This window comes from Aulonocara sp. 'chitande type north' Nkhata Bay, linkage group LG13 (genome assembly GCF_057382095.1).
Source record: "Aulonocara sp. 'chitande type north' Nkhata Bay isolate Kocher_YH1m ecotype deep benthic linkage group LG13, A_spYH_male_GT1.1, whole genome shotgun sequence".
Lineage (NCBI taxonomy): Eukaryota > Metazoa > Chordata > Actinopteri > Cichliformes > Cichlidae > Aulonocara > Aulonocara sp. 'chitande type north' Nkhata Bay.
The window spans coordinates 830,525-842,920 of NC_141356.1; the positions used below are offsets into that span (position 1 = coordinate 830,525).

General features: G+C 45.0%; 3 protein-coding genes across 4 annotated transcripts in view; all 3 read right to left on the reverse strand.

The window, feature by feature from the left end:
- shtn1 (shootin 1) overlaps positions 1 to 8,605 on the reverse strand; it is a 41,093-nt gene extending 32,488 nt beyond the window's left edge. The window contains exons 1-3 of one of the 2 annotated variants that reach the window (XM_086257989.1): positions 8,489 to 8,605; positions 5,041 to 5,093; positions 3,670 to 3,730 (exon numbers count right to left, since the gene is read on the reverse strand). In XM_086257989.1, coding sequence (XP_086114115.1) covers positions 3,670 to 3,730; positions 5,041 to 5,093; positions 8,489 to 8,543 — 169 coding nt within the window. In that variant the 5' untranslated portion in view covers positions 8,544 to 8,605. The remainder of the gene's footprint in view (positions 1 to 3,669; positions 3,731 to 5,040; positions 5,094 to 8,488) is intronic. The other variant, XM_086257988.1, reaches the window with a different exon arrangement.
- The window catches only part of hspa12a (heat shock protein family A (Hsp70) member 12A), a 373,254-nt gene that overhangs the window by 162,656 nt on the left and 198,202 nt on the right, over positions 1 to 12,396 (reverse strand). The gene's annotated exons all lie outside the window — the stretch shown is intronic.
- atp6v1ba (ATPase, H+ transporting, lysosomal, V1 subunit B, member a) overlaps positions 9,889 to 12,396 on the reverse strand; it is a 43,860-nt gene continuing 41,352 nt past the window's right edge. The window contains exons 12-14 of the mRNA XM_086258174.1: positions 12,203 to 12,307; positions 11,971 to 12,100; positions 9,889 to 10,565 (exon numbers count right to left, since the gene is read on the reverse strand). Of these exons, the coding sequence (XP_086114300.1) occupies positions 10,426 to 10,565; positions 11,971 to 12,100; positions 12,203 to 12,307 (375 nt within the window). The 3' untranslated portion in view covers positions 9,889 to 10,425. The remainder of the gene's footprint in view (positions 10,566 to 11,970; positions 12,101 to 12,202; positions 12,308 to 12,396) is intronic.

Sequence of the window (12,396 nt, forward strand, 5' to 3'; positions counted from 1 at the left end):
GAACCACATCATCCACGAGAAGCAGAGATGAGATTCTGAGGCCACCAAAGCGAAAGCCCTCCGCCACTTGGCTGCGCCTAGAAATCCTGTCCATGAAAATTATGAACAGAACCGGAGACAAAGGGCAGCCCTGGCGGAGCCCATCACCCACCAGGAACGAGTCCGACTTATTGCTGGCAATGCGAACCAAGCTCTTGCAACGGTTGTATAGGGATCGAATGGCCCGTAGCAATGGGCCAGACACCCCATACTCCCGCAACACCTGCCACAGGACACCCCGAGGGACACGGTCGAATGCCTTCTCCAAGTCCACAAAACACATGTAGACTGGTTGGGCAAACTCCCATGCACCCTCAAGTATCCTCGAGAGGATAAAGAGCTGGTCCAGTGTTCCGCGACCAGGACAAAAACCGCATTGTTCCTCCTGTATCCGAGGTTCGACTAGCGGACGAACTCTCCTTTCCTTGAATTACTACATTTATTTCTCTGAAGTTTACAAACACAAAACAACCCAAAGTGTCCACCAAATATGCAAAAAAACAACGTTGACAGACCGAGACTCTCCAAATTGCTCTCAAAGTCAAAACAAAATTATTTTTCTATTTCAAGAAAGTGTTGGCTGAATTAAAACTACTTTTTTTTAAGCATTATATCTCTCATCTCATTTTCCTGCTCGTGTCTCTGAGGCTGAAGGAGACGAGGCTGCGAGGAAGCAGTGACTGCAGGTAAGCTGGGAAAGTGAGAAGGGGCTGCAGACCCCTGCCCCCCACCACCGTTGTCCTCGTTGTTCCTCCACTCTTTGGTTTCGTCCTCTCTAACCAGCAAAGGGGGTCCCAGACTTTGTCCCAGGAGCTGACTGACTTTGCTGGCCTTCAGCTGAGCATTCTCGACTGCAGACACACACGCACGCAGCCTCATTTGACTCAGGCATTCAGCACTGTGGTAGAACTCTCCTTTCCAGCACCCTGGCATAGACTTTCCCAGGGAGGCTGAGGAGTGTGATCCCCCTGTAGTTGGAACACACCCTCCGGTCCCCTTCTTAAAGATGGGGACCACCACCCCGGTCTGCCAGTCCACAGGTACTGCCCCTGATCTCCACGCAACATTGCAGAGGCGTGTCAACCAGGACAGCCCTACAATGTCCAGAGCCTTCAGGAACTCGGGGCGGACCTCATCAACACCAGGAGCTCTGCCACCAAGGAGTTGTTTAACTGCCTCAGTGACCTCGCCCCCGGAAATTGGCGGGTCATCCCCCTCATCGCCAGACTCTGCTTCCTCCTCGGAAGACGTGTCAGTGGGATTGAGGAGGTCCTCGAAGTATTCCTTCCACCGCCTGACAATTTTCTCAGTCGACGTCAGCGGCGCTCCGCCAGCACTATACACAGTGCAGGTAGAGCACCGCTTCCCCCTCCTGAGACGCCTGACGGTTTGCCAGAATCTCTTCGAGGCAGTCTGAAAGTCTTTTTCCATGGCCTCTCTGAACTCCTCCCACACCCGAGTTTTTGCTTCAGCCACTGCCCGAGCCGCATTCCGCTTGGCCTGTCGGTACCTGTCGGCTGCCTCCGGAGTCCCACAGGCTAACCAAGCCCGATAGGACTCCTTCTTCAGCCTGGTGGCTCCCTTCACCTCTGGTGTCCACCATTTGGTTCGGGGGTTACCACCACGACAGGCACCAACCACCTTGCGCATCACACTTACTGTTTTTCAAATATTTATCTATTGCTATTCCGCGCTGCATTGTCTCACAGCATGACTATTATGTCATTTCTCCTTTGTCTTCTTCTGTTTTACTGGCAGTTGGAAACCCATTTAATTAGAGCAGGTAGTTGTACTGCCCTCTAGTGGAAGAGAATGTTATTGTTCCGCCCGTTACTCACGCCGATAGCTTAGAGGACCAATCAGGTGGAACCAGATAACCGTCCACGGCACACCAGTGGATCACCTGACACACCTATGTGCCAAGGCCCAGTGGTTGGGAAACACTGCTGTAATGGCATGGTACAATTCAACATTATATAGCATCATGCTAGCTTGATCTTAAAATAAATAGTGACAAATTACATTAGAAGCAATATCAGGAGACAGATCGTCCCGAGACTTTGCTCTAAAATCTAAAAGAAATGTTTTAAATATGTACCTTTTACTGCGTCAGGTCATCTATAGGCACACAGAGCTACCCAGACATACGACAATTAGACGTTGAGGGAACATTTGTGTATATCAGACTAAACTCCTGACTAAACTCCCATTTCTGAAAATCGGGAGCTTCCTAAAAAGCCTGCTGTAAGTGACACCAACAGGAGGCCAGAGAGCCACCAGATCATTATTAAGCCCAAATGAATCAAACTAATCCTACACTTTGGCCGTATTATTGTTTTACATGATAACAGGACTCAAACTTCAGAAGTTTTAAGAGACACAGATGGCAGCAGATGCACACAACAGCAGGAAGTCTTACTGCGAGTGGAAGCACCATTAATATTTCTCACAAGAGAAATGACTTCAACAGAAAAATGCCAAAGAGTTACTGGAGGACTGATGAAGTCTTTAGGTACAACACTGAACCAGCAAGTACTTATTTTCCAGACAACTCGCTGCTTTCATTCTTTAAGGCTGTGTAAAAGTCACCTGGAATATGTACATACTGCTGTACATAAAGTCTGCTTGTTCAGTGAAATTATACTTGATAAGCTTGATAAGTAACGTTTATGACGAGCTTCACAAGCTCAGTATGAGCTCAGACGGTGGTTCAGCCACAGAACTGATGAAACCTGATTTACAGGTGTTTGAGTCTTTAAAATCCTTTGTGAAGAATAACGTGATCGTGCTAATGTGCAGATGGAGGCCTTAATAATTACTGGACTTTCCAGCAGCAGCACGATTGCAACCAAACCAGGTTCAGAAACCAACACTAGAACATCCTTGGATCGCCACCTGAGTCCCTGCATTTGACTTGAAAAAGCTTTGGCAGGAATGAAGACGAGGGCTTACTCTGCCGTAGATCCAGCTGGCTGACTGCATGAATGTAGCTGAGCTTCTCTCAATGTAGGGACACGGGAGAAAACAAAATCCACGTGGGAGAAAAAAAAAACTTTGTCTTGTAAACGTAATTATTTGGTGTTTAAAACCACTCGATCAGTGTATGTGCAGATCTTATTCATGCAGCTGCAGTTTGACTTTGTAACAGTGTAACTTCTGATAGTTTGATAATTATTGTGTTACATACATACTGTACTTATTACTTTTTGCTTGTGAATTTATTACTGTATTTCCATTGTGAGTAATTCATGAATATGGATTTGTCACAAAGCCCAAAGGCATTTCCTTTTAGTCATATGTGTCAGGTATGCATGTCTTTTAAACTGTCAGCTGTTCACAGAAACATAAATCCAAACCAAAGCGCCTCCAGGTTCAATCGTTTACTCTCTGGCCAACAAACGGACTTTGACATGTAGAACAGGAAGAGTGCGGCTCTAAAGGAAAAGCTACAGACGCTGGACAATTTCATAATCTTAGATCGGGATTACCCACTGTATGTGTTAGCGCCATAGACACGTATGACACATGCTCAGAGCTGTGATATGTGTATTAAGCATTGATGTGCAAACAATAGTGAGTTAAACATGTTGGTGCAATGGGGATCTCACTTTTGGACACAGGTGAACTTACCTTGCTGGAACTCAGAGAGCTTCTTCATCGCCTCGTCTCGCTCCTCTTCCAGCCTCTTGAACTTATGTAAGACACAGAGTAGCTTCAGTTCATCATTAACCTTTATGCAATGCCACAGCTCAGTCTGGAAAAGCAGGTCATTTAAATGCGATGACAGTATATAAAACTATGTAGATGTTAAGAAGGGAAAAACCCCCTGATGGTCTCTGTGAGCACCTCAGACCTTTTGTTTAGCAGCCATGTTTAGTCCTACGTGTACCTAACCTTCCATAATACATGTGTAGATAAATTGTGCTAAACCAAACAAATGAAATAGATTGTTGTGCTACTTTGTCCTCATTCACTGTTGTTTCTGCCATTAAATATCAGTAAATCATTATCTGGTCAAACTTCCTTCTAAACTGAGCCTTACAGATGATCCAGTTTGGCTTGATGCTAAAGATCAACACTGTGTGTTCAGCTTAAGTTTACTGGACGCACACTGAGCTCTGTTCACAGAGGATGTGGACACCGTTATAGCAGGTGGTTCATTATTAATCCTTCACTGCTCATAATAAAACAATACTGTACAATATCAGTGATATTACTTCCTGGAATACTGTGTAGATTACAATGTTCATGAACAAGTATTGTTCCTATACTGGACGCCATGTTATTTGCTGAAACAGGGGGAAATGAGCACTAAAGGTCTAACTACGTTACCCAACATTAGCTTCACAACAGGAGTGAAGTCAATATTGATTCTAATTCTATTGTAATTCTCCTGATCCGTGTTCTGTGTGAGGAATCACACGGGCTAATCTTAGTGTGAAAACGTTTTAGAAATGGAGCAGGGAAACAAAAGCTTGGCAGGTGACTCAGGCTCACCTGTGAAAAGCTCCATTGCTGTGGAACTCGTGATTGTTTCCAGTGTGCTACAGTCACAACAATATTGCAGCAATCATAAGAGGGACTACGCTTGGAGAGATAGAAGTGATTTTTTTGCCATCGTTCATTCTCAGTGTTCGAAACAGTTAAAGACAAATATTACACACAGACTGACCTCATATCTGCTTAGTTTTAGACAATAACAAAAATGTGATCATGGCAGCTATTTAACACAACACTGAGTACTGGACCTGCTCGAGGTTATTATCAGCTCGATGCTTTTTAATCACTTTGAAACCAAAATATTTTAGTTAATGTTTTTATTGTTCAAATAAACAAAGAAAGAAGTGTTACCCTGCTGCCCCGCTGCTCGGCCAGCTTCTATTACTGTGAGCACCAACTGTTCTCATCTATCGCAGCTGTTACACTTGTTGCTACTGTAAGCGAGCTGGATCAGAGCTGATCGAGGTCTGCAGACTGTAAACATTAGATTGTAACACTTACTTCCATGGCTGTAGTTTCTTGCTTTCTCTGAAGATCCTCATACTCGTGCAGGGCTGTGGGGAGCAAAGGGTGCCAGTAAGCCATCGCCATCACTCAGTCACAGTAAAGAGCTCCTTTCATCTTCAAAGAGCCCAGTGGAAGCTTCTCTAGCATGTGATAATGTCTCATCCAGTCACACTTGTGTCGTGTCACAGGACTATTATAGCACGCTATTTTGAATATAGTACCGTCTAAATATAACTGGCTTGCGTGCACGTAGTGCAGGAAACTACCTTCCATAATACATGTGTAGATAAATTGTGCTAAACCAAAAAAATGAAATAGTCATTCCACCCTGGAAAAACTTACCATAACATTTGTGCTCATGATGACTGCACATAAACATCTGACCACAACTGTACATTACACTTGTTAGAAAGCTCGTTATCACACAGGTAAGGAGTTTGATTCACTTTCTCTTCGTCGAAGCAGTACACCGTGAACACGTGAAAACAGAGGGAACGTCCTCCTTTTCTTTTGTCCCGTTAATCAGTCACAGAGCTGATTGCACATTATGCTGAGAGCTAGCTTGACGTAGTCACAACATTATGTTTTAACTTCAGTTATACTACAAAAAACATGCCTCAAACATCATTATGCATCCTTACTCTAACACGGGCCAGGTTATATTACTGGTCGTAATGATTACACCAACTCCATCGTCCCAGCTTGGACTGTGCACTTTTCCCAAATAAAAAGCTGTGGGTGACTACGGACATCACAGCCCTCCTCAAGGACAAGAAGAGGGGCTTCAGAGCGGCACCAGAGAGAAGGTGAGAATGTTCAGGGAGTGTTGAGGGACAGGATCAGAGAGGCTAAGGACAAGTATAAGAGAAAGCTGGAGCAGGAACTCGAGACAACGGCGTGAAAGAGGTCTGCATGAAGGCCATCACTGGACTCAGGCTACCCAACTCTAAACTGGACTCTAAAGGTGGTGTCAGCCAGGCAGATGTTGTCCTGGACAATGCTGGATACCTCCAGGTTGGCCTACAGTAATGCACAGACACCAAACACGTTTGGTGGACGTTTAAACAGATATGTGTGTCTGTGCGCTGAACCTGTACAGTTTATGGATGCAGGCTTGCATTAGGTAATAACTTAGCACTTCTCTTTTTAAAATATGGTCACGTTTGGCTCCAAAACGCCAGAATGACAGAAGCCAAAATCTTGACACAACAGTCTTTGAGATGCACCGTCTCAAAAACAACAGTGACAACAGCCACGTTTATCTTTGATATACAGTCATGAGAAAACCAAAGTTCCCACAGGACTCCATCCAGTGAAAAACTAAATACACCCTGGCTTCTTTCATAAGAGTTAGCAGTTAGCAGCCATGTGGGGCTAATTAAATGCACTTAATTAACTGATGATCAACTACTGTGAACACTTTTTTAATATTATAATATTATGTTTTTGCATTTGTCCTTATTCCACAGTGACGGTGGAGATGGACAGGAAAGTAGGAAGAGAGCGAGGAGCCCAGCAGAGGACGCTGAGCCCTCAGGCCACCTTCACAGAGTCGGCTTCTGATTGACTGGTCAGACACATTTACACCAGTGGAGTACTGGAGGTCATTTAGTAAGCCTCTGGCAGCACTCGTCCCGTTCCTCCTTGCAGATGCAGATGCTGGTCCCATCAGCATCTACGTTGCCTTCCCATTATGAGAGCAACGTAATGGTGTGCTGAAAGAGGCGTCTTCCAGTCAAGTGCTCTGTAGGAGTCAGGTTAGACACGCCTGTCATGCTGCTGTAGATACCTGCCTGTCTCCTGGAATCGCCCCCATGCTCCTGGGACTGTGCTGAGAGAGACCAGACTTTCTGGCAATAGCACATATTTATGTGACATCTTAGAGGACTCGGACTTGTGCAGTCCCTGTATTGTCCTCATGCAACAATTAGTGACACTGAGCCAAGCAAATTCAAAGTGAAAAGAAAACAGTCAGAAAAGAGTGTCAGTGGATTCCACCTGTTCAACCAGTTGTATTTGGAGGGCTTGTCTCACTAACCCTAACCGTCTAATGTTAATTTCATTAAGACCAAAGCTGCTGAAACTGATCAACAATCCCCTCTGCTACCTTTCATCGCTCATCCAAGTGACTTCTTCAGTCACAGCCGACTGCAGATTACAACACAGAGCGAACACCATCCCCACTGACACAGCAGCCAGGGAGGCAGAAGAACATCAAGAAGGCCCCGAGTAAATGTGGTTACCCCAGCTGGACGTTTGTCAAAGCTGGGAAGGCTCCTAAAGAAAGCTCCAGCTGATCCAGGAGAGAAGGACAACCGCTGCCTAAGAGAAAACCTGTAGTGATCCTGTACGTGTCAGGAGTATCGGAGCAGCTGAGACACATTTTTACTAAACACCAGGTCTCTGTGGCTTTTAAACCCCAAAACACGCTGCGCCAAAAACGGGTCCCCCCCAAGGATCGGGTCCCCCGACACAAACAGAGTAACATAGTGTACGCTGTTAAGTGCAGGAGGATTGCCAGGATTTATACATCAGGGAAACCAAACAAGCTCTGGCTACAACACAGCAGAGCCACCTCGTCAGGCCAGGACTCTGCAGTCTATTTACACCTACAGGCCAGTGGACACTCTTTCAATGATGAGGATGTGACATCCTGGACAGGGAGGAACGCTGGTTTGAGGGCGGAGTCAAGGAGGCCATTTACATGAAAAGGGAAAGACCATCTCTGAATGGAGGAGGGGCCTAAGGGTACGTCTGTCACCATCTTACAATGCTGTGATTGCAGCCATTCCCCAACTCTCTGTCAATGGGACTCATGGTTGTTGATCAGTGTTCATGACAAAGTGCATATTAAAGATCAATGACCTCACAGCCCATTGTTCATTCCTTATACAAACTGTTAATAAGGTTGGGCAAACCTGCATGTGGTGACTGAAATAGTCACTGGGATAAGTGACGAAACATTTCTCCCACTGGGAACATTTTAAGTTTCATCAAGTTGCCCAGTGAGCCACGACAGTCAGCAAGCGTGCAAAACCCAGAAGTAGGTCATCTACATGGATTATCCTGCCTTCATGTGTGCTTCTCTTGCTGTCTCATGCTTTACATAGAATGACACGAGGGGTCTTGAGTTGGGTCCAACCTCTTTTTTTCACCACAGGCTTGATTTAAGATTAGCTGTCTAATCCACAGGCCACGTTAGACTGTGGCAGAGTTGTTATGTCAAGCTAAAGCACACTTACTGTACACACCTTTGGCCACAGAAACAAAACCCTTAGAGAAGGCAAATAAGCAGCTATGTGATAACCCAGCCCTCAACACTGGCCAAGCAGTAAATCTTAAAGACGCTCTTCAGGATCTTAAACTGCTGGGCTGTGATGTCACTGCAGTAAAATGCAGCGTTACTACTGGAAACACTTACAGGACCAGAAAAGAAACTTACCCTGATTCGACAGCTTTGTAATAACATGAATTCTGTCGAGTTCCTCCGCAGCCATGACAGAAATCCCTGTCCAAAGTTCAACAGGAAGTGTTCTTTCAAGACACACCTGCCCAGGTGGACACAGCACGAGATAAGAGTGCAGCTGGGAGCATTAGGGCCACATTAGGAACAATATCAGTGATTATTTTGAGAATAAAGTCGGAATGTGCGGATCACACTTGATTCCAGACGAACTGCCACGGCTGTTGCATCCTTTACAACAAGCTTAGTGTAGATGGCTTTATGAAACACGTGTCATGCAACACATCCTCTTTATTGTACGAGGATGGAACCGCTGATAACCTTGCATCTGCCATTCTTGATTTTTAGTTCCCAAACACTTCCTTTAATAACTTATTACTCCCGAAACGTTGGAGTCTTGGCTCTTCATACAGTAAAGACACAGAGGATACAAATAATCAGGCAAAACGTCAGACACCACGTGACAATAATAAACGTGTCATTTCTGTCGGTAACGTCACGACGCTCGTCTCTCGCTGCTTCACGAAACGTCACTACTAGCATGTCTAGTTGATTGTATTTACACAGCACGATTCATAGATACAAGTCAAAGTGCTTCACAATAAAACCAGAAATATAAAGAATAATATGAAACTATGAAAACAGGACTTGAAAGCTCGTCTGTGTAGAAACGTCCTTTCCACGGACACCTTGGCACATTGTTTGTGTGGTTTTGTGCCAGAACAGGAATCATTTCCTTTGTAGCACGAGTTCACTGACCGAGGTTGTTTGTCTCTGAACAACTAGAATCTCCACTTTGACCTCAAAAGGATTAAAAACAACAACAAAAATAATAACAGCAATAATAAGCCCGGCTCATCAATATTCTGGCACGCGGACGTCAACATTAAATATAGAAATATCAACAGCAGAAGAACGATGCTGTTTACTTTGTATCCACTTCAGTCACGATAAATGAACCGTGGCGCCGATACAGTGAAGACAGCTGCGCGGTTTTTCTTTGCAGATTAATTTTCCATTCAAACACATCCTGTAAGAATTCAATGTGAAGCAACATGAAACACAAAGCCTTCATTTATCCTTTGCTCTTCTGGTGTGCAGCACATTGTATCCTGTAGCAGCTCCACACAGACGGATGACGTTAGCTTAACTGTCACACTGGCTCATCTGATGCTAACAGCTGATGAAGGCAGTGAGGGAGGACACTGGCTGTGTCAGCAGAAACTGGGAGAGCTGGTTTAGAGTTCACAGCTCTAAAAAGAAAGGATGAGGGAGCCTTGTAGTTACATATTTATACTTTTGTTACAGCCGCTAACAGATATGTTTTTGTAGCTCAGATGTTGGCAGCAGGGGACAATGATCCAGGACACACAACAAAGCACCGTCATATAATTTAATGTAAACTCACAGAACCATGGTTGCACAATAAACAGTTTCTGCAGACAGATGTGATTTCTTTAAAATACACTCACTCATGTTTTTGCAAGACAAATCAAAACAGCACAAAAATGTAAATGCAGAGAAGAAGCAAGAAGGTCCAGAGGGCAGAAGAAAGCATCCAGGTCCACGTAACACGGAGAGCAGAGAGCGCTGACCGTCCTTAAAACAAACACCGGTGCCTGTACGTGTTTCTGTACAGTTACTAAATCATGAAATAACATCTTTCTGAGAACATGGTGGCATCATCACGGGTCTCTACAGGAAACCTTTTGCTTTGCTCTCGTTGGGCTTTATTTGATAAAGAAGATATCTTGATATATAACAGCACAATAAATAAGGACTGATTAGGATACACTTACTCTTTACTCAGACACTTTTCATACACGAACACACTACAGTGAATCTAAAGGAGGGGGTATTATTACTGAGACATGGAAACGGCCTGTTAGCAGAACCAGAGCATGGTGACGTGTGCCTCAGTGACGAGCAGACTCTCGGGGGTAAAACTCTGCCAGCGTGCTCTGAGGAATCCTCTTGAGCATCTCCTTGGGGAAGATTCGCAGCAGCTGCCAGCCGATGTCTAAGGTTTCGTACACCGTCCTGTTGTCGTATGGGCCTGACACACAGAGCAGTCACAGTTAGCAAAACACACCAACACATCCAGTGTTACAGCTGCAGTAACCTTACATGTAGCTTTTATCAAAGGTGCAGTTTTTAAAACAGAAACGTGATGCGAACACAATGAAAAAGCCTCTCAGTAAATTCAAATGCATTTATATAGAAACAAATCTCCACAGCAGTCGCCTCCAGGTGCTTTATACTGACGGTATAACAGTAACACAAAGAGCACGTCAGTCACTCGCTGATTAAACACTGACATGAGGAAATCGAACGTGTGGTGCACTCCACGACGAAGTACTCTGGAGAACGTCATACACCTTTTCATCGTGCTCCCATTTTTATTTTAACCCAAGCTCAATTTCTCCAGACCGACTGCTGAAATGACCAGTGAGAGCTGAGTAACCTGCAGCGGTCTCAGCCCCATCACTCACATCTGCAGAGCCGCCTCCATACAAACTGTGACGTGTTTCCCACATGCTTTGGATACTGCTGTCGGGATGCACAGGAACATTAGAGTCCATTAGTGTTGAGAAGAGGAATAAGGCTCTGTATTTACCAAGAAGATTACGCCATTTTAACACGTTACTCACTCAAAGAGAAGAAAAGAAGGAACCCTCACAGATCAGTATTTTCCAGGAACAAACGTAACCTCAGACATACAATAAATGCCAAAACAGCTGCAGGTATTCGCAGCAGAGCGCTCTGACAGAAGAAAACAGCCGTAGTTTCATACGTTACATGCTGATTACAGGCTGACCTCACTGCTGTGAGATAATAACTACATATCTGTTGTTTACTAAACAGTAACAATCTTACAAATCATATTCAAAACAAGTAACAGACTGCACTGTGACTGCAGTGCAAACACTGAGCTGAGCTTCACAGCAGGGTCCAATGGACCGCAAGCACAGCTGATCCAACGCACGAGGCTGACAGGTGGTGATCGTAAAGACGAACCACCGTGCAGCATCCGTTTAAGACCTGAAGGAACAGAGGAGCACCTCTGAATGTGTCCCCAAGTGCAGTCACAAAACCCCCCAGCACTACGAGGAAGCTGACACGATGGAGGAGGAGGGCCGAGACACACCTTCAAAATAAAGGCCCCTAAGATGCTTCAAATATGTGGAACTTAAAATAAAAGCTATCAGTTAGTTGTAGCCGTTCAGCGTGCCCTGCTTTCCTCCTTCAGCTCTTCTAACCAACCTTTTTATAAATACTTGAAACTGACGACTGAGGCTATAAACTGAATCTAATAAAGGTGTCAGTGAGGTCGCAGATGAAGGAACGTAGGAGAAAACTATGTGAATAAAATGCTGTAATGAAATGTTGTGTTCTTGTGTTCCTGTTACACAGTGTGATACAAAGCTGCTGTCTGTCGGTGTGCAGATCGCTTTTCTTACCCTGAGCAATAAAGTTCTTCTCAAACTTCTGCAGGAACTCCAGATACAGCAGATCATCCGAGGTGAGCGCCTCTTCTCCCACCACGGCCTTCATGGCCTGGACATCCTTACCGATAGCGTAACAGGCATACTGCAGACACACACACACTCACTGCGTGAACTATTACTGCTGCATACCAACACTGCTGCCCTCACACACATTATTCATGGTGCAACGTGCGAGACGGTTTACCAGCTGGTTTGACACATCGGCGTGGTCCTTCCGGGTCATCCCCTCTCCAATGGCAGACTTCATTAAACGGGACAGAGAGGGCAGCACGTTGATAGGTGGGTAGATCTGAAAGACGTAGGATGAGGTTACAGGTGTTACTGGATATTGTGGAAAAGCACAAAGGGCAGCTGTTCAGCTCCAAATGAGAGAAACAG